This window comes from Anolis sagrei, chromosome 4, assembly GCF_037176765.1.
Source record: "Anolis sagrei isolate rAnoSag1 chromosome 4, rAnoSag1.mat, whole genome shotgun sequence".
Taxonomy (NCBI): Eukaryota; Metazoa; Chordata; class Lepidosauria; order Squamata; family Dactyloidae; genus Anolis; species Anolis sagrei.
Genome location: NC_090024.1, coordinates 223393596 through 223415656, shown reverse-complemented (window position 1 = coordinate 223415656; position 22061 = coordinate 223393596). Strand labels below are relative to the sequence as shown.

Genomic DNA, 22061 nt, shown 5'->3' with positions numbered 1-22061 from the left:
CACATCTTAAGATTTTTCCTGAAGGTCGGGAGAGAAGGGGCTGATCTCACTGGGGAGGGAGTTACACAGATGAGAAGACCCTGTCTCTCGTCCCCACCAATTGCGCTTGCGAAGGAGGTGGGACCGGGAACAGGGCCTCCCCAGACAATCTTAATCTCCGAGATGGTTCATAGAGGGAGATATGTTCAGACAGGTAAGATGGGCCGGAACCATTTAGGGATTTATAGGCTAAAGCCAGCACTTTGAATTGTGTTTGGTAGGATATGAAACCTGTGGTCTTTCAGATTATGTTGGATTGCAACCCCCGTCAGCCATTGTAAATAATGAGGCATTTTGGAAAATCCAGTCCAGCAACATCTGAAAGGCATAAGTGAAACCAGTAAAATCAGTGTAGGCCAGACAAAACTGCACTGGGTTTGGATAGAGATCTGAATTAACATTGGCAGTTAGTGGTGCTGGTGGACTGGCAGCTAGTGGTGCTGGTGTAATGGGGGGGTTGCATGCCCCCTGTACCCCACTCCGGTAAACAATCTGGTTGCCACCTGTTGGACCACTTGGAGTTTCCAAACAGTCTTCAAAGGCAACCCCACATAGAGTGTGTTGCAGTAGTCTATTCGGCGTGTAACCAGAGCATGGACTACCATGCTCAAGTCTGACTTCCCAAGGTATGGGTGCAACTGGCACATGTTTTAATTGTGCAAAAGTCCCCCTAGCAACTGCTGAAAGCTGTGGTTCAAGGCTCATCAATGAATCCATGAGAACTTTCAAGCTACAAATTTAAAGACATGTGATAAGAGTCTACTTGATTCCTCAAATATATTCAGTGTTGTTGCTTCCCTTAAAGTCATTTTCAACTTATGCCAACTCTAAGGTAATCATGGGATTTATTTTGCAACATTTTTCAGACATTTGCCATTACCTTCCCCTGAGACTGAGAGTATGACTTGCCCAAAGCCATCTAGTGGGTTCCATCATTGAGCTAGGATTTGGACTCTAATCTCCAGAGTTGTATTTAGTTGTTTAAACCACTACACTGGATCTGAGTTTAAAAAAATGAAATGTATTCATAGAATCATATAAAAGTTGGAGAAGACTACAAGGGCCATCCAGTCCAACCCCCTTCCATACAGAATGCACAGTCAAAGCACTCCTGACAGATAGTCTTCCAGCCTCTGTTTAAAAACCTCCACAGGAAACTCCACCATACTCCAAGGCACTATATTCCACTGTTCCTGTCATCACTATATTCTTTGTAATCTGTTTTCCTGTAGTTTGAATCCATTCATTGTCTCATGTTTGCAATAAGAGAAGCTGGGTGCTTACTGATCTCTTCAAGTGGAAGAGAAGCTGTTTAGCAACTGTTCTCTGCAGGGCCTCTATGAAAATCCTCCCCCTTAAACCTCCATCCTTGGCCTTTGAAATTCTATAGCAATAAAATATTGTTAAGTCAAAAAGGTCAGTTTATGCTGAAATCAGCCCTAGAACTTCAGAGGTATTCCTTCCCCCTCCTTCTCCTTAATTCTTCACTCCTGAAGAGCAGTGGTAATTTCTACCAGTTGGCATAGGATTCATTTCCTGAAACACAAAGCAGGATTTCCTAGATTTGTTTCCTGTGTGCATTCCTGGGCACAAGCTCCTGAAAAGCATCTTTATTGAGAGATCAGTTACCGCCTCTGGGGCTCTGTGAGCCCGTCAAGTTGAGGCCATACAGTAACAGAGGGGAAACGTAATAGGTAGAATCTGATCAGAGATAACTTGCCCTGGAGGATTCTTTGGAAAACTGGCCTTTCACCCTGATGACACTTCCAGGCTTCCCAGGATGTGAAAGGATGTACTCATCAAATGTGTTGCTAGCAGTGTCCACGTTGGCCATGTGACCCGACTGAGGTAGTGGAGTGTCAGGTTGATAACAAGCACAGATCATCTTTCTGCCTCTCCCTGAAGTAGTGTTAATCCACAGCCTCCCCGCCTCCTCACCACAAAGCTTGATGCTGTTTAATGAGCAGAAGGAGCAAATGTTTAAATAGATGAGCTAGGAAGTTGGTGAAGCATTTGTCGAAAATGTGTGGAATGTTGCAACCATTTTGTCTTGTGCCCTTTGCTTCCCAATTAGATATTTTGGAACAGATATTTAAGAAGATGCCATCTGTTTACAAATACATACATTGTATAGACCACTACTTGGAAGTGCTAGCTCCTAAACTAGTGTCATTTTTCAAAAACAACACTACAACATTTTTTTTGTCATTCCATACTGAATGCCTTCGAAAGCTGTGTTTAGCCTAGAATTCAAAACATCATTTTTTGTTCCCATCTAGGTAATTAAATGCAACATGTCTAATTAGAAATGATAGCTTATTTCTTTGGAGTGGTTTGAACATTTTGCAGTTTTCATAGATTGGCCCAATGTATCCTATAACCATAGGTAAAGGTAAAGGTTTCCCCTTGACATTAAGTCTAGTCACGTCCAACTCTGGGGGATGGTGCTCATCTCCATTTCTAAGCCGAAAAGCTGGTGTTGTCTGTAGACACTTTCAAGGTCATATGGCCAGCATGACTGTATGGAGTGCTGTTACTTTCCACCAGAGTGGTACCTATTGATCTACTCATATTAGCATGTTTTTAACTACTAAGTTGGCAGAAGCTGGGGCTAACAGTGGGAGCTCACCCCACTTTCCTGATTTGAACTGCCAACCTTTCAGTCAGCAAGTTCAGCAGTTCAGCGGTTTAACACACTGTGCCACTGGGTGTTCCTTCTATAGTCATAGCCATTATAATACCTATATTTCCATTTGGGAAATTAGAGAAGATCGCCTGCCAGGCATGTAGCCGGGGGGGGGGGGGGGGGGGGGCTCGGGGGGCTTCAGCCCCCCCCGAAATTCTCATGGTGGTTCGCAAAAAGGCCTTACTGGTGCATTATTTAAACTGTTATGTTTATTAATATCATGATTTGATCACCATTCTCAATATATCCCACATGTATGGGGGTATTGGGGTAATGATACAAAAGGTTTGCTAGGCTAGACCCTCTTTCACTCAGACTCAGCCCCCCCCCGAAACTCAGCCCCCCCCGAACCCCCCCCCCCTGAAAATTTTTTAGCCCCCCCCGAAATGAAATCCTGGCTACGGGCCTGTCGCCTGCATATCCTTCTACATTTCAGAGATGAAAATAAGGACATGTTTAGCCAAGCAACATCAAAATACCATCAAAACCAATTAAATAGGAAGCGCATACAAGCTCGAATTAGATTCCCTCATCTCCTCTTTCCCCTTGTTGAATTGAACTGAGTGCACTTTTGCATTTTGTATTGAATTTACAGGAAATGGGGTAAGCTGAGGACAAGGGAGGAGGTGAGTGGAGCAAAAGAAACTGGGTCATTTTGAAGCAGCTATAAAAGAGGGATAAAAGAGGATTAATTAGAACTGTCCCTGCCAAATCTGAGTAAGTTGGGGGCATGAGCATGCCAAAGGCCATTCAAACATATGAATTTGAAAAAAGCCTCTCTTTTTTGGCACACGTCCTATTCTTATAATCACTATTCTTAGCTCTCATTGCCTTTGACAGGAATAAAGAAATTAATACTGTAAATTTATTTACTGCATATTTTTTACCCCGCTGTATCTCAACCCCAGGGGGGACTTAGAGCAGTAAAGTTTCCAGAGAATGTTTCTATAACAGATACAGCTCCTAAATGTGAAGGCAAATATATAGGTAGCAAGTTCCCACCTTTCTCAAATAAATAAAAAACTCCTATAAATCACCCTTAGAATCACCCAGCCGTGTCCAAGGTCATGTAAGAAATAGCAAACTCACTCTCCAAATGGATCTTTGTGTATTTTGTTTCATTCAGTGCTTTTTAAAATAAATCCTGTCCTATATCAAAGAATTTCTGAATGGCATAAAAAGAAAATCAATGTAAGTTGTTTAGCATTTAAAACAACAAAATATTACAAGGGCTCCTGAGGTGATGAACAAACAAAAACAATTGAAAACAACACAAAGATAGAAAAGTTTTAAAAACACATTAATAATGCCTTTTAAAAACTCATAAAAGTGATCTAAAACAACCCTAGAATCCAGTTTTCAAATAGTTAAGCAGTTTCAAGCAATGAATGTCACGTGGAACAGCAGAGTTTTGGCTGCGTACTGGAGGCTTAAAAGAGATGGCTCCAGCCTAACTTCCTTCGGAAGGCAGTTCCACACTTGAGTCAGTCTTACAGAGAGAGCTCTGGGAAGTGTAACCACCAACACATCTTCTACATGTAGAAAGGAACATGCAGCAAGGTCTCCTCTAAATATCTAAATTTTCTATTTATTTGTTTACTTCACTTGTATACAGTGTTCCCTCACTTATCGTGGGGGTTCCGTTCCAGGACCACCCGCAATAAGTGAAAATCCGCGAAGTAGGGATGCCATATTAAATTTGATATTTATACATTATTTTATATATTTTATATATTATTTTCTTACCCACGCTTCCTTACCCAACTCCCGGACCATCACAAGGGTGCCTGCCTGCCTCCCTGGCCTCTGCAAAGCCTCTGGAGCCACACAGACAGCAGCAGGCCAGGGAGGCAGGCCTTTCCCGCCATGCCTCACGCCTCCGCATTTCCAGGGACCCTGGCCTCCACTGGATATAAATATTTAATATTTTTATTAATATTTTGAAAAACCTGCAAAACAGCGAGTTTGCTAAAAGCAAACCGCAAAGTAGCGAAGGAACACTGTACTGCTTTTCTCATCCCAGTGGTGGGCTCAAAGTGGTTTCCAACACAATTATGGCAAAATTTAATGCCTCACATTCAGAAATCTAACACCCAGAGTGTGGTAGAAGCTTCTTCTTTGTAGGCTTTTAAACAGAGGCTGGGTGGCCATCTGTCGGGGGTGCTTAGAATACGATTTTCCTGCTTCTTGCAGGGGGTTGGACTGGATGGCCCACGAGGTCTCTTCCAACTCTATGATTCTATGATTCTATAATGACAATAACTTACAATTGACAAGCTGGAATGTGTCCAGAGGAGGGCAACTAAAATGATCAAGGGTCTGGAGAACAAGCCCTATGAGGAGCGGCTTAAGGAGCTGGGGATGTTTAGCCTGAAAAAGAGAAGGCTGAGAGGAGATATGATAACCATGTATAAATATGTGAGAGGAAGCCACAGGGAGGAGGGAGCAAGCTTGTTTTCTGCTTCCTTGTAGACTAGGATGCGGAACAATGGCTTCAAACTACAAGAGAGGAGATTCCATATGAACATGAGGAAGAACTTCCTGACTGTAAGAGCCGTTCAGCAGTGGAACTCTCTGCCCCAGAGTGTGGTGGCGGCTCCTTCTTTGGAAGCTTTTAAACAGAGGCTGGATGGCCATCTGTCAGGGGTGATTTGAATGCAATATTCCTCCTTCTTGGCAGGGGATTGGACTGGATGGCCCATGTGGTCTCTTCCAACTCTTTGATTCTTTGATTCTATGAATTATCAATTAAATCATAAAACATGACATCATTAAACATTAAAACATGGAATTAAAAACAGATCAATATTAACATTAACATCACACAATTCTAACAAGTTCATATGGGAGGTCGTGGACTTTGGGCTATCCTGTCCCCAAGCTGTTTGCGGGGGGCTTGTAAGGTCAGCACCTTCAACTTGGAAGCAAATTTGGAAGCCAGTGTTCCTGCAGGAACTGTATTATATGCTCTTTAAAACAAATATCTGATATCAGTCTGGCACTGCAAAAAGGGGTGAGACTTTAAAAACCGTGAAAGAAGAAGAAAAACACATGCATGATCCATTTTATACTTGAAGGGAAGACCTCCTCCTCTGAAAATCAATCCTGCTTTTCTGCTTGAAAGGATTTCTCCACTCCTAGTTCGCTAAATGTTTTGTTCTCTCACAATGTCTTTAAATTTCAAGTAAAATATTTTGGATATTGTATTTATTTGCTGGTTTCCCAGAAATGCATCCAGGATCAGCCCCACTGTGCCGCTAAAGAAACGCAGGCACTATCATGACATAAGAACATTTAGGGGAATGAATCCAGTGGAGGAAATGTACTGTTAACAACTTGAGTAATTTTGTTCTTTGCTTCCCGCACTTCCCTTCCCCCTTCCTTGTGCTGTTCCATTTGCATGACCTCTGAACCGCTGATCTCAGCAGTCTATCTGACCTCTGACCTTTCTTGTGTTTAGGTGGCCCTGGTACAGTGGACCGAAAGCGTAGGCTTAACGTTGGTTGGCCGGGACCAGTCTTCTGTGCAGCTGAGGACCCCTGGTGGCCACATCCTAAATTACACCATCCTCCAGATCTTTCCGTTCACCTACGAAAGTAAACGGATGGGAATCATTGTTCGGGTAAGTTGTACTAAATTGCACAACAGCAATCAGTGCTCACATTTGTTCACTTCTTCATTTGTTTTATGTCCAGCTCTTCTTTATAGCCGATCAGGGCAGCTGTCCTTTTAAGAAGAGAGATCAAAAACACAAATTACAAATGTCACAAACTACAAATGGATCACAAATTACAAATAGCAAACTAAAACTATCTGAATAATAAATTAGAATACATTACAAGTGTCTGCTAAAATATAACCTAAACAGCAACAAACTGCACAGGCTATCATGAAGATTCCTTTTTTTTCATTTTGCACTATATAGTTAATTGCTTTTCTATGTAAAATTATATAATTAATTATAATTGAGACCCATCAACTGGAACCTTGTGCAAAACATATATTATTAGAGTTAATTTGCAGACTAGGAATCAGTTGTGAGCTCATTTTGGCATACTTTCAAGCCCACCTCAAAACATTGTTCATTAAAATATTCACAAGGAAAGAAATGAAAAGTTACTTAAACCTTTAAATACTATATGGAAGCTAAGCAGTGCCTCAGCTCTGGTTAGTATTTGGATTAGTATTAGTATTTGGATGGGAGACTATGAACAAATAATATATTGCAGGATATGAACTGATGGGAGGAATTGACAAAACCATCAATGAATTTCTTGCCAAGAGAGGAGATTCCTCTGAACATAAGGAAGAACTTCCTGACTGTGAGAGCTGTTCAGCAGTGGAACTCACTGCCCCAAAGTGTGGTGGAGGCTCCTTCTTTAGAAGCTTTTAAACAGAGGCTGGATGGCCATCTGTCAGGGGTGATTTGAATGCAATATTCCTGCTTCTTGGCAGGGGGTTGGACTGGATGGCCCATGAGGTCTCTTCCAACTCTTTGATTCCATGATTCTATGAGTTTCCTGCCTAAAAGAAACTCAATGAAATTCCTGGAGTCACCATAAGTGACTTGAAGATACATGCATGCAAACATTCTTAAACAGCTGGAAGTTTTTTCAAGGTGCTAATTTGTTATTCACATAACTACAAGATCAAATTGGCAGTTACATTTCCTTTTTAATTCAAAGTTTTAGAAAGGTCAAGCACTCTACAACACAGAGCAAGGTCAGATGCCAGTTGGCCTGGGATGTCTGCACTGACGTTGTTTTATAGATTCTGCTATTTTTTGTAACCAGTCAATATGATACAGTCAGACATGTTGGCAGACAGTGATGGGAGATGTAGTCCAACCTATGAGGTGTGGGGAAACCAGACTGGGGATGGCTTCTTTGTGATTATTTTTCCCCCTCTTGGAAAGTTGATAACTTGATGGGTCTCTTATATTAATATGGAAATTAGGTCATCTACATTTGAAAAGGTGTCTTTGCACTTAGTGAATGAAACTATTCATATGGAGCTTCTCTGTGTGCATGTGTGCAGTTCTTCATTAATGTTAGAAATTACTGATAAATGGCCTTGCTTTAAGTATAAAATGATCATAACATCTGAAAGATACGTAGTATAAAATGATCATAACTTCTGAAAGAATTGAATGTGTATCACTAGAAATGTAGAGGGAGACTCAAATCCTCGGTGGTATTCATATTCATATCATATTCTTTTGTAGCCTCATCTACTTTAGAAGGAGCCCCCAATGGCATAATGGGTTAAACCCTTGTGCCGGCAGGACTGCTGACCAACAGGTCAGCGGTTTAAATCCAAGGAAGGCAGGTTGAGCTCCCTCTGTTGGCTCCAGCTCCCCATGTGAGGACACGAGAGAAGCCTCCCACAAGGATGCTAAAACATCAAATCATCCAGGCATTCTCTGGACAACGTCCTTGCAGATGGCCAATTATCTCACACCAGAAGCAACTTGCAGTTTCTCAGGTGCTCCTAACCTGAAAATAAATCTACTTTAGAGGGTTGTTTATTTATTTATTTATTTATTTATTTGCTTTATTTCTATACCGCATTTTTCAGCCCTTGACAGGCGACTCAATGCGGTTTACATGGTACAATTATCAAACAGTGTCAGTGCAATTAAAACATAACAATGCAACAAACAGGATCAACAGCATCAATCCACAACAATTCACAATCAACAAGACAGATCAACAAGACAAACATAACATAACGCCTCAGTTGAAATCAGATCCGTTCTCATAATCCTTGTGCCATTCCTATGTTCCATTTACCATCTTCCTATGATTGGTTGCACTGCTTAACCAAACGCTTGTTCATAAAGCCAGGTCTTAACCATTCTCCGAAACGTCAGCAGCGAAGGTGCCTGCCTGATGTCTGCCGGTAGGGCATTCCATAGCCGAGGGGCCACCACTGAGAAGGCCCTGTCTCTCGTCCCCGCCAAGCGCGCCTGTGACGCAGGCGGGATCGAGAGCAGGGTCTCCCCAGACGATCTTAATGTTCTGGTTGGTTCATAGGTAGAGATGCGTTCGGAGAGGTAAGCAGGGCCAGAACCGTTTAGGGCTTTATAGGCTAAAGCCAGCACCTTGAATTGTGCCCGGTAGAGGATTGGCAGCCAGTGGAGCTGGCTCAGCAGAGGAGTGGTATGCTCCCTGAGTGCCGCTCCCATTAGCAACCTGGCCGCCGAGCGCTGGACCATCTGAAGCTTCCGGGCAGTCTTCAAGGGCAACCCCACATAGAGCGTGTTGCAGTAATCAATCCGGGATGTAACCAGAGCGTGGACTACCATGGCCAAGTCAGACTTCCCAAGGTACAGGCACAACTGGTGCACAAGTTTGAGTTGTGCAAATGCTCCCCTGGACACCGCCGAAACTTGGGTGTGATGATAAAAAAAAGGTGGGAGGAAAGGATCATATATGTTGCCTTCATCTCCTTGGGGGAAACAAGGGAAACAACTACCATATGGAAAAATTACTTTGGAGTTTAATTGCCCATCTCATCCTCTATTTATAAGAATCAGCTTTATATTTTATTTTATTTATTTATCGTGTCATCAGCAACCATACCATTGGATTACATTTCTAACAGAACAAAACAAACAAACAGATTTTTAAAAACCCACAGATTTTGCAAACTTGGTAGTTGATTAAATGTCCTTTGACCAGTACCTGGCCACTTGGAGTGCCTCTGGTGTTGCCGCAAGAAGGTCCTCCATTGTGCATGTGGCAGGGCTCAGAGTGCATTGCACCCTGAGCTTTATATTATAACATGAAGTTCCAGGCTTGTGTAAGATTCCCACCATTCTACTCAGAAAAGAGACACTCCTCTTTCTTCATTACAATCATTTTACTGCCTAACAGAAAACAATGCCTAACTCACTTTTTGCTTTTAAGCACACTTGCACAGGCAAACACCATTAATACTTCCTTCATACTGACTCAGCTGGAAATAATTTTCATCACACTTAATGGAACTAATATTTTAATAGATATATCGCAAACTGTACTATAAAAGAAGAATATGGTCCTACTTTCAGATCAAATCAAAATGGGCCATTTTAGGTCAAAATGGGAAATCTTGAATTTCTGTCTTATGTGTGTGTGTGTGTACAAACATCAAAAACTGACTAGCAGTTTGATAGTATAGTAACCAATTAACAGTCTTGTCCAGTTCATTCTCCATATTCACTGGGATCAGGGATGCAAGGCCATTGCAAAGGTGGGAAAACCACACATTTTTGACAACCCCTGTCCAGTTTTTAACCTGAGAGGACATCTCTTTAGTAATCTCCTAGACTGAGGAATACTAACTGAGGATTATTCATTAGGAAGCACACAAGACAGGCTATTTGGCAATGCTACTTGGTATCTTAGACTTTGCTTAAATACTAATATAACACTTGTGTAAAAAGGAGAGATGAAGTCTTAGGACCTCCTAAGACTTTACCTCTTCCTTCTACAGCAGATTCATTTGATGTTTGCTGCCTCTTCTTTTTAAAGATGGAGGCCTTCCTAGGCAGCAAATCTATTGCAGAGCTTATCAGTACGCTGAATGATGAAAAAAAAGGTATGGCATGATTGCAGCTAGGCCTATGGCATGATAACTAATATGATCACAAATTAAGAAGAATTATTTCATCAGCAATTTGGTCACAATAATGCTCAAATAAGAAGAAGCCATTCAATATATAGATGTCAGGAACCCGAATTACAAAGTAGATCTTAGGGAGAGGCAGTTGTGCCCTTCTATACATTGCTAGACTCAAACTCCCATCTGCCCCAGCAAAATGACAAATAGTCAACTATAATAGGAGATCTCATCTAACACCATCTGGAAGGCACAGATTCCTCACTTCTATTGTACAGGTGAATTCTATAAATTATACTTAACCTACAATGGTGTAAAGTATGGTCTATGCAAAAGGCCTTTGAGCAGGATCTACATTCCACCAAGAAAGTGAGAGGTCTTGGAAATGTTTATTTGGGGGGCTGAAATCACCCATGCTGGATTGTAGCCATGCTGGGTGGTGGACTATAGAAATTACAGCCCCAAAACTTCAATGTGCAGGCTCTTCTATCTCTTCAATAGGCATTACTGAGTAGGACCTGGTGCTCAATCTTTTACCTGAGCTAGGTCAGGTTTCTTCCTTGACTTGGGAAGGATCAGACCAGAAAGTTTTGCAAGAATACTCTCCTTCTACAGTTTGAAATGTTTCTCCTTCTGACCAGCTGGTTTTCAAAGGGGGGTACAGTTTGCAAGGGAGTGTTAAGTCTATCAACCCAACATTTCTGCATTGAGGTGAGCACGATCTAGCCTGCAAGGCATCTCGATCTGACTCACTGCTTGTGACCTCAGGAGCCCTTTCTCCAACTGTTCCACTCTGGTTTCTAATATATACAGATGTCTTCAGAGGCACCAACCTGAAATCAAGCACTGAGTGCATCTCAATTCAAGCAAAGAGAAAACAAGCTGAACTGGACACATTCTTAATCCAAGTTTGCCAGCCTTAGACCAATCAAGAATCAATTTGAATTTGAACTCCTCCATTTCTTTCTTTTTTTAAAAAAAAACCCACTTTCTCCTTCTCCTTCTTCTGGTCTGAACTTAATTTACGAACTTGTGTGTGGCTATGAGAGTCTTCAGACCACAGGCCAAGGCAGTATTAAACATGTCTAGTTCATACTTGCTTTACACCTTATTAAATTGTGGTCCAAGTTTTTATGGACCTGCTGAATGATACATTGCTGTTCATCTATGTGCTTTGCTCTATTTTGGTATCAGGTCAATTGTCTGCATTGTTAATGTGAACTTTTAATGTCAAATGAGAGATTAGCAACAGAAGCCAGGGGGGGAAAAACCTTCAAAAGATACCTGGCATCAGTTAAGATAAATGTTTGTGCTCTAAATGGTTTAAACTGTTAAGAAACATTTTAACAACTTTTTGGTAGGAAGCTGAAGAGAGACTGCGCTTCCTGTGGTGTAGAACTAGCTTAAAGATAGTTTAGATCTTTTGTCCAATATAAATACTATATCAACTATCTCCTTGCATTAGTCATTTCCTCTCACCAAGTTCAGTAGGAGGTTAGCACGTTCCCATGTTATGGCACGATTACAACTATAAATCTGCAGAAAGATTTGCCAGTTGTATTGTTCTCAACCACATCTTTTTCCATCATGGTCTGATTTTGGCCAAGGTTCAAAGGCCTCCTTCTTCCCACTTGATGCACAACAATAGCACTCTGCAAGCTGCAGAGAAAACATATTCCATTCCAATTGCTCAGAAAGAGAGAGAGAGTGGAAACTTTTTGTGGTTCAACAAGCAACTACCTCCTTACCAACAAGAAATAGTACTGACAGCAGTGCCTGACTGCTTAATTATAACAATAACCCATGGAGCACAGACTTTAAGAGCTGAGTAACTTATACTTTCATCTCTTAAGTAGTAAGGCATCAAAAGGCATTATTCAAAACCAAAAAGGAGAAAAAAAACTCTTGTCTGTTGGGGTAAGTGTGAATGTTTCCTGTCTGGATTTCCCCTGTTTTCTGAGTGTTGTTCTTTATTTACTGTCCTGATTTTAGAATTTTTTAATACTGGTAGCCAGATTTAGTTCATTTTCATGGTTTCCTCCAATCAGGGCCAGCTAACACCTCCCAATAAAGGATTCCCCCAGGCAGGAAGCAGTCAGGCTTTGAAGCTGCAAGGCCATTCAGTGCTAATCAAGGTGGTCAATTGCAATATTCACACTTGGCTAGTTTCCAACAGACTTCACAATCTATGAGGATGCCTGCCATAAATGTGGGGGAAACTTCAGGAGAGAATGCTTCTGGAACATGGTCATACAGCCCAGAAAACTCACAGCAACCCAGTGATTCCGGCCATGAAAGCCTCAAAACAACACACTCAAAACACTCCACTGCAATGTTTCTCAGATGTGTAATATTTTGTGAGCAACTTTAGTACAGCTGGGAGCTTAATTTTCACCACTGAAACCCAAGTGAACCATGCCAAGTGCTGAAGTAGCTGGATGTCCACTTATGAGCTGGAACCCTTTCGCTGTTGTACATATGTGTAAGATCCCCTACAGAAGCAGTTTTTGTCCCATTTTTTTCCAAGCAGCATGTGTGCATTCAAAGTTACACATTCAGGCAGAATAGTGAGATTTGGGGGGTTCAAATTCAGAAAGACAGGTACTTGCTGAAGCTTTTCATTGGTGATTTTGCAATCACTTCTGCTGCATCTTTGAAGGGAATCCCAAAAGTAATCAATATATTTCAAGTTTTGGGAGGATTTCTACAAAGAAAAGAAATGAAACTAAATTAAAACTTCGTTTGAATATGATGCCAAGTGAAAAGAAAAAGAAACTCGAAGAAATAGCCATCTCTAAATCATCAATTAAGTACTTGGGAGTACAAATACCAAACAAATTAAACCAAATGGTTCCACTTAACTTTGATCTTCTCATTAAGGAAATAAAAGATAAAATGATCTAAAATTTGAGTTTCTTGGCTTAATAATGTTTCTGCCTTTGAAATGTAATTACTGTCTAGATTCAATGATTTATTCCAGATCCTACCAACTAATATTCCAGCGCCTATGATCCTGAGGTGATAGAACCTCTTAAATGCTTTCATAAATGGAAGGAAAATATCAAGAGTATCTAACTAATTGAGAGTTAACTAAACTGAGACAATTGTACTTTGAACATTTGAGATAACATGATTCATTAGAAAGTTTATAGTGTTTTGGAAAGTAGATGGTAATATGTAAATAGGAAGACCACATTGCAGATGGATATACTCAGTCAAGACAGCAATAGGATCATCATAAATTGAACCCTATTTGAGAGCAATTAACAACAAAATGAGGTTCCCAAATTTATTACTATTATTACTATGTTGTAGTAGTGATGATAATGATGATACATTTTATTTCTTACCTGTCTCTCCCCAAGGCTTGAGGTGGGTTACAACAAAGTTTCATCTCACATGTGCATATGGTTTTGGATTAAAAGTTTGCTTTAATAAGTTGGATACAGTGTTCCCTTGCTACTTTGCGGTTCGCTTTTAGCGGACTCGCTGTTTCACGGGTTTTTGAAAATATTAATAAAAAATATTAAATATGTACATCCAGTGGAGGCCAGGGACCTCAGAAGTGCAACAGCCTGAGGCATGGTGGGGAAGGCCTTCCTCCCTGGCCTGCTGCTACCTGCGTGGCTCCGGAGGCTCTATGGAGGCCGCGGAGGCAGGCAGGCACCCTTGGGATGGGCTGGGAGGCAAGTAAGGAAGCATGGGTAAGAAAATAATATACAAAATATATAAAATAATGTATAAATATTAAAATTAATATGATGTCTCCACTTCGCGGATTTTCACTTATTGCGGGTGGTCTTGGAATGAACCCGCCGCAATACGTGGGGGAATACTGGATCTTTTTCTCTCTTTTTTTGGATATAAGTCAACTCTTCCTGTTCCTTCCATGTATTTTTCTTGCCTATATTATCATATTTAAGGAAGTTATCTCCAGGAGCACAACTACTTCATTGGCACTCCTTGAATATAAAGCTAAAGCATTTCTTTCTGCTCCCCAACCTCCACTGTCTTTTAGGATGAATCTACAGGGGAAATAACATTCTACATGAAAGGAGCTGATGTCGTGATGGCTGGTATTGTTCAGTACAATGACTGGCTTGAGGAAGAGGTATGGAGCAAACAACATCTCTGATTTTATTTTTAAGCATGAGAGGTTGATAGCCAAAGGGTCTTAGTCCAGGGAATGCTTTAGAATGAATGAGAATTTAGATTATTTTTGACAACAATGTACTCCATTTTATTCTTTTCTTAAATATTTAAGATGCGAATAATTATTTGGAAAAAATGCTTGTGGGAGAAATCAAAATTGACAGGGTTTGTCTGTTCAGGCCACACATAAAGCTTTGTAATCATTGCCAATGGAGGTCACAACTATGGTTATAACTTAATGATAAGAACCATTTTTTAGACAACAGGTGCCATCAGTATTAGTTATACTAACAATATTAGGACATAGTAAAACAGTTTATGGAATGTAAATCTCTCCCTTGTAATTGATAGAATCAAAAGGGAACAATAAAGTTTCTTTTCTTCTTCTTTTATGGATAATGCCCAATCTCTGACTTCACTGTAATGTAATAAAATGTAACTGGCCATAATTGCAATCCTTTTCTCCTTTGCAGTGTGGTAATATGGCACGGGAAGGATTAAGGGTCCTTGTTGTAGCAAAGAAATCCCTATCTGAGGAGCAATATCAAGATTTTGAGGTAAGTAATATAGATTATAGATTATGGAGCCCCTGGTGGTGCAGCGGGTTAAACTGCTGAGCTGCTGAACTTGCCTACCAAAAGGTCAGTGGTTCGAATCTGGTGAGCTGGGTGAGCTCCCACTGTTAACTCCAGCTTCTGTCAATCTAGCATTTCGAAAACATGCAAATGTGAGTAGATCAATAGGTACCGCTTAGGCAGGAAAGTAACGGTGCTCCATGGAGTCATGCCAGCCACATGATGTTGGAGGTGTCTATGGACAATGCTGGCTCTTTGGCTTAGAAATGAAGATGAGCACCATCCCTCAGAATCAGACACGACTTAACTTAATGTCAAAGGGAAACCTTTACCTTTACTACTATAGATTATGTAGTGCTCAAGGGAACTATTTCACTTTGCCCTTCCTTTATGGAGAATAGTTATTAGTCTGTCATATGTTCGTAATTTTCAATCTGGATTACTATAATGTCCTCTGTGTGGGGCTGCTCCTAACAGTGGCTGCAAAAGAGAACTGCCCTAAATTACCTGGTTGCCTCAGATACCACAAAGGATAACACATTGCTATTCTTGAAGCAAGTTTCAACTAACAGTTTCTTTGCCTGGAAGAAGAAGGGAGTGGCAGGTTATGCTTTGCCTCAGGCAGCATAATGTTAAAAACTGAACCTGTGTTGATGATGCTGTATAACCTATTCCAGGGCAGTGAAGGACAGAGCTGAAATAAAAATGAGTTATGACTACTATGCTGGTCTGGATGTGCTCTTAGTCTCCAGTAGTGGCAGCCAGCTGGCAGCTCATGACCCACATCAAGCCTGTGGATGATAGCCAATTGGCTCACCATTTCCCCATATTCTTCCAGTAGATAAAGACTCTTATAACACAAGCCTAGCCTTTTTTCTTCACATCTGGCTTCAGGAGGGAGGGGAAGCAGCTAAAAACACATGGGCTGCCCTCTCCATATGTTTCCTGCAATGTTTCTTTTGCTCCTGGGCCTGTTAGCATCCTAGCTGGGAGGTTTGAGCCACCTATGTTGGCAGTGGCAAGTGTGTACTTCAGAGGAAGGGGATTAATTTGGTTACCCACTTCTGAATTGTGGATGGTTAATATCCTTAAGAGAGTTCAGACTCCTTCTTCTCTGTGTAGTTTATAACTAATAATAAAAATAACAACAACAACAACAACAACAACAATAATAACAACAATAACTGGAAAAGCTGACACAATATGAGGATTTAAAGATCGAAGTGCAAAGACTCTGGCACAAGCCAGTAAAGGTGGTCCCAGTGGTGATTGGCACACTGGGTGCAGTGCCTAAAGACTTTGGCCTGCACTTAAACACAATTGACGCTGACAAAATTACCATCTGCCAGCTGCAGAATGCCACCTTACTGGGATCTGCACGCATTATTCGCCATTACATCACACAGTTCTAGACACTTGGGAAGTGTCCGACGTGTGATCCAATACAACAGCCAGCAGAGTGATCTTGTCTGTTGTGGACTCATCTTGTTGTGTTTCAAATAATAACAACAACAACAACAACAACAACAACAACAACATTTTTATAGCCACCCCCATCTCCCCGAAGGGACTTGAGGTGGCTTACGTGAGGCCAAGCCCAATCACATACAGTTAAAAACATAGCATATAAAATAAGAAATCAACATAAAAACAGCATTATAACAATAGTAAGACAAGCATCATAAGCAGCAACCAGAAATATACTTCAAGTCTCATTATGGGAGCTGAGGGCTGGTGTGCAAACAAGTTAGAAAATAGGCTGGTAAATAAGGTGCATAGGTTTAAAATAAGTTTTAAAAAGGTAAAGGTTTCCCCTTGACATTAAGTCTAGCCATGTCCAACTCTGGAGGGTAGTGCGCATCTCCATTTCTAAGCTGAAGAGCCAGCGTTGTCTGTAGACACCTCCAAGGTCATGTGGCGAGCATGACTGCATGCAGCACTGTTACCTTCCCACAGAAGCAGTACCTAATGATCTCACATTTGCATGTTTTCGAACTGCTAGGTTGGCAGAAGCTGGGCTTAACAGTGGGAGCTCACCTCGCTCCCTGGATTCTAACCACCAACCTTTTAGTCAGCAAGTTCAGCAGCTCAGTGGTTTAACCCACTATACCACCATGTAGTTTACATCTGCATAAATCAAGGGTCAGCAATATCTGACCCCCTCCCCTGTCCGCCAGACCTTGGAGACCGCACAGACATGATATTATTATTCTCCAGAAGCCTCCGATTACCCTCTGGACATATGTTCCTTGTTCCTTCAATTGTTACATCTAGAGGTGGGGTGTATGGTTGGGCAGTCTTTGGCCATAATTGACATGAATGCAACAGCAACCTTGTAAGTGCATGTGATCACACTTTGCCCACACCTGGGGCTAGCCTAGTGCATAATGGGTACTCATTGGTTGTGTTTCTGATAGGCTCGCTACATCCAAGCAAAGTTGAGTGTTCATGACCGTTCATTGAAAGTTGCCACTGTGATAGAAAGCCTTGAGATGGAGATGGAGCTGCTCTGTCTAACTGGAGTGGAAGATCAACTGCAAGCAGATGTCAGACCAACTCTGGAAACTCTGAGAAATGCTGGCATTAAGGTATGGCCAAACTATAAGCATTAGACACAAAATATATAATTAAACTAAAAATATAAAGTTTCTGGCATTTTCCTGATCATATAGTACAGTACTGAGCAGCAGAAACTGGGGAGTGGACCTGGCACATGAATCATTTTGGAGATTCGTAAAGCCAATTCCCCAGGACTAAAACATATCTTCAAAAATATTTAAAACACAGGGGGAATGTTTAAAAGCCATAATAGTACATACCAGGCAAAATTCTTGGAGAAGATAATTCCAACGTCAGGGCACCAACATGGCCATAAAGGCACCATACAAAGGGTCTCACAATGAAGTTCTAACACACCTTCAAAGATGGTTGGTCCTTCAGATACTTTCAAATTAATGGGCAATTTTCTTGTTACAAATTAATAGTTAAAAGCTGATTTTACTATTATATACAATAAAGTGTAAGAATGTTGAACTGCACAACTTCATATGACTAATTGAGTTACATGCACAATATATTTGAATGTTGTTCTCTTTTATAAATATATGGACTTGCATTTAGAAACTAATACAGCTGGAAAAGGGTTATGATCAATATTTCTTACATGAACGTTTGCTACATGCATTGGAGATTTTGTGGTTTATTGGAGTTCCCCCCTCCATGGAGAGCCTTACAAGTTAGAGTCCTTCTTCTGAATAATTTGTAAACTGATTTTATGTGATTGCTGAACGATAACATTCCCTATTGCATTGTTTAGCAAACCTGACCACCTAATCCAATCTCCCATGCACCTGTGAAATACAAACAGTGCTATTTGAGAAATGAAATTGCATCTGTAACTATTAGGCCTGTGCGGTTTCGTTCGTTAATTCGTTATTTCGTTATTAATTCGTTATTTTTACCACATCCGACGCGATTTCAAAACACATTTTTAAACCCGGAAGGGTTTAAAAATATCGAAACAGCAGCCCCATATATTTTACGAGCTTCAGCTCGTGTCGTTAATGGGATGGAGGCTGCTGAGTGCTGCTGGTGCCTGGGAGCCAATCCGGCGCTCCCAAGCACCCCAGCAGTAAATGGGGCGGGCGGGGCGAAGGGGCGGCGTGAGCGCGCCCGGCCCGCGCGCGCTCCCCCTTACAACCGGCCTCCGCACGCCATCCAATCGGCTCCGGCTCCTGCGCCCTCCTCCTCCTCCTCCTCCCAGCTGTGTTGCAGCCAGGAAGTGCCAGGAGGAGGAGGAGGAGGAGGGCGCAGGAGCCGGAGCCGATTGGATGGCGCACGGAGGCCGGTTGTAAGGGTGAGCGCGCGCGCGCGCCATCCAATCGGCTCCGGCTCCTGCGCCCTCCTCCTCCTCCTCCTCCTCCTGGCACTTCCTGGCTGCAACACAGCTGGGAGGAGGAGGAGGAGGAGGGCGCAGGAGCCGGAGCCGATTGGATGGCGCGCGCGCGCGCTCACCCTTACAACCGGCCTCTGCGCGCCATCCAATCGGCTCCGGCTCCTGCGCCCTCCTCCTCCTCCTCCTCCTGGCACTTCCTGGCTGCAACACAGCTGGGAGGAGGAGGAGGAGGAGGCTGTATGAGTGTATGACCATGTTCCAGAAGCATTCTCTCCTGACATTTTGCCCACATCTATGGCAGGCATCCTCAGAGGTCTGTTGGAAACTAGGCAAATGGAGTTTATCTATGGAATGTCCAGGGTGGGAGAAATGAAAGCCATTCAATGCTAATCAAGGTGACCATTAGTGCAACATTCACACTTACAAAATGTTTTGTAAATATTTACGAAATTTCGTAAATAACAAAACATTTTTTTGGAAAGTTTTGTAAATATTTTAAATATCGAAACAAAAAAACACCCCAATTACAAATCGATTTTAGAAACAAATTTTTTCTTGATCAAACAGGCCTAGTAACTATGAGATTTTGGATGCCTGTCTTGGAATAGCCACCAGAGGGAGTATACTAGGACAGCTTTGTGCGTTGAAGTTTGTGCTTATTTTGTGGTTCTCCATAGAAGTCCACACAACCCTGAAATATTTAAGAACATTGAATTCAAATGGATTTGATATCTACAAAGAATAAGAAACTGGAACTTAAAAACCTGTTATCTATTTTAGAACTGTTCAGTTGGCAATAAAATATATCTGTTGTGTGCATACTACGGATGTGCAAAAATATTGTTACTCCTCGTAAGTCGTATCAAATTTGTTAAATTTGTGCAAACGAATCGATATTGGAAACATGCAGAAAAAAGGGGGGGGGGGGTTAGAAGCAAAACACTCACCAATAATTTTCATTAAGTTTCTGTAACATTCAAATGCCACCCAAAGTCAGTTTAATTTTAGTATAAGCATTAAGCAACTTAATCCAAAAGGCCATTGGTAGAGTTTAAATTAAGACCCTTTTGCCAGTCGTCATAAGAAAGGGTAGCTGGGGCGGGACTAGCAGAGTTGAGTGGGAGACTGAGAACATGGCATTTGGGAAATGTAGTTTGGGAAGGTGAGGCTCCTTTTGGCAGAGAATTCGAAAGGTCCTGCCCGAAACTACATTTCCCAGAATACAGTGCTCAGCATCGGAAAGCTCCAGTGAGGGTTACAGCAGCCAGCCATTTAGAGTGAGTCTGATAATAATAAATAAAATTATTGAACCTGCAAAGAGGACTACAGTAAGTAAATAATAGCATAAATCTGTGCTCAGTTGAAGTTATGTGATTAATTGTGTGTCATATGGACAGACAGACGTTCAAGGGGATTGTTGTTGTGGCTTTTTGGGGAAATAAATGTGTTTTTTTTCTAAACTTTAAAAAATCCCCAAAAATCCTTAGATGTTAAAATCTTTCTGAAACTTCCAGGGATTGATGCCTTGGTTGCATAGTCTCATAGCATAATGGTACCCTTTACATTGGGTATGTTTCCAAGGGACAGGAGAACATGTAGCACTTTGTGCATTTTATGAAGTCAAGACATTTTGATTTTGTGAAGAATTTACTATGATTAACTAGAGCACTGCTTCTTAAACAGTGGGTCCTGACACCAAATGTGATCCCCTTAGCTAAATGTTGGGTTCCCAAAAATTTGGCAACAGTAAAGGTTTTCTGAACATGATCTAATGGTTAGTTTAGATATTTTCACTAATCTGTTTTGCATTAGACTCTGCAGAAGATACTTCAACTGTACTTCATAAAAAGGAAAATCATCCTGTTTAAGCAAGCCTTGGAAATGCCAAATTGTTATCAATAAATGTTATATTTTTGTACCAATTTTATATACCAATTATCTAGAGTCACACCAACATTTCTTGGGCCAAAATGGTGCCCAATGTAAAGGGCACCATTATGCTATGAGACTATACAACCAAGGTATCATGAGTGGAAAAGTTTCAGATGTCCTGAACTAGAGGTCTTGTGCACATAGACTATCTACCCTGCAAAGGCCAAAGGCCTCTTTAAACTGCTATGGATGGCAGCTGTCGCCTTATAATATATAGTGACTCACATTGTGGATATCAGAATTGCCCCCACACCACCACAAACCTTTTTTGTTGGGGTTTCTACACACAGACAGCCTGCTATATAGAGAGAATTGCCACATGGACCAATTTGCAATCACCTTTATAGAACAGCTAGTATCACATCACTGACACCAATTTTATTAACTATAAATTTGAGCACCCATTTTCAAAAATGCCATTGGTGGTCTCTTGATTTTTACCAAAAAAAAAGTCTCTTGATTTTACATTTTAAAACTCCTCTCAAATTCCAATATTATTCATAGAATCATAGAATCATTGAGTTGGGGCCATCCAATCCAACCCCCTGCCAAGAAGCAGGAATATTCATAGAATCATAGAATCATAGAATCAAAGAGTTGGAAGAGACCTCATGGGCCATCCAGTCCAACCCCCTGCCAAGAAGCAGGAATATTGCATTCAAATCACCCCTGACAAATGGCCATCCAGCCTCTGCTTAAAAGCTTCCAAAGAAGGAGCCTCCACCACACTCCGGGGCAGAGAGTTCCACTGCTGAACGGCTCTCACAGTCAGGAAGTTCTTCCTAATGTTCAGATGGAATCTCCTCTCTTGTAGTTTGAAGCCATTGTTCCGCGTCCTAGTCTCCAAGGAAGCAGAAAACAAGCTTGCTCCCTCCTCCCTGTGGCTTCCTCTCACATATTTATACATGGCTATCATATCTCCTCTCAGCCTTCTCTTCTTCAGGCTAAACATGCCCAGTTCCCTAAGCCGCTCCTCATAGGGCTTGTTCTCCAGACCCTTGATCATTTTAGTCGCCCTCCTCTGGACACATTCCAGCTTGTCAATATCTCTCTTGAATTGTGGTGCCCAGAATTGGACACAATATTCCAGATGTGGTCTAACCAAAGCAGAATAGAGGGGTAGCATTACTTCCTTAGATCTAGACACTATGCTCCTATTGATGCAGGCCAAAATCCC

General features: G+C 41.5%; 1 protein-coding gene across 1 annotated transcript in view; it reads left to right on the top strand.

Moving 5' to 3' along the window:
- ATP9A (ATPase phospholipid transporting 9A (putative)) overlaps window positions 1-22061 on the top strand; it is a 97788-nt gene that overhangs the window by 56053 nt on the left and 19674 nt on the right. The window contains exons 15-18 of the mRNA XM_060772099.2: window positions 6186-6347; window positions 14349-14441; window positions 14956-15039; window positions 17475-17645. Coding sequence (XP_060628082.1) covers window positions 6186-6347; window positions 14349-14441; window positions 14956-15039; window positions 17475-17645 — 510 coding nt within the window. The remainder of the gene's footprint in view (window positions 1-6185; window positions 6348-14348; window positions 14442-14955; window positions 15040-17474; window positions 17646-22061) is intronic.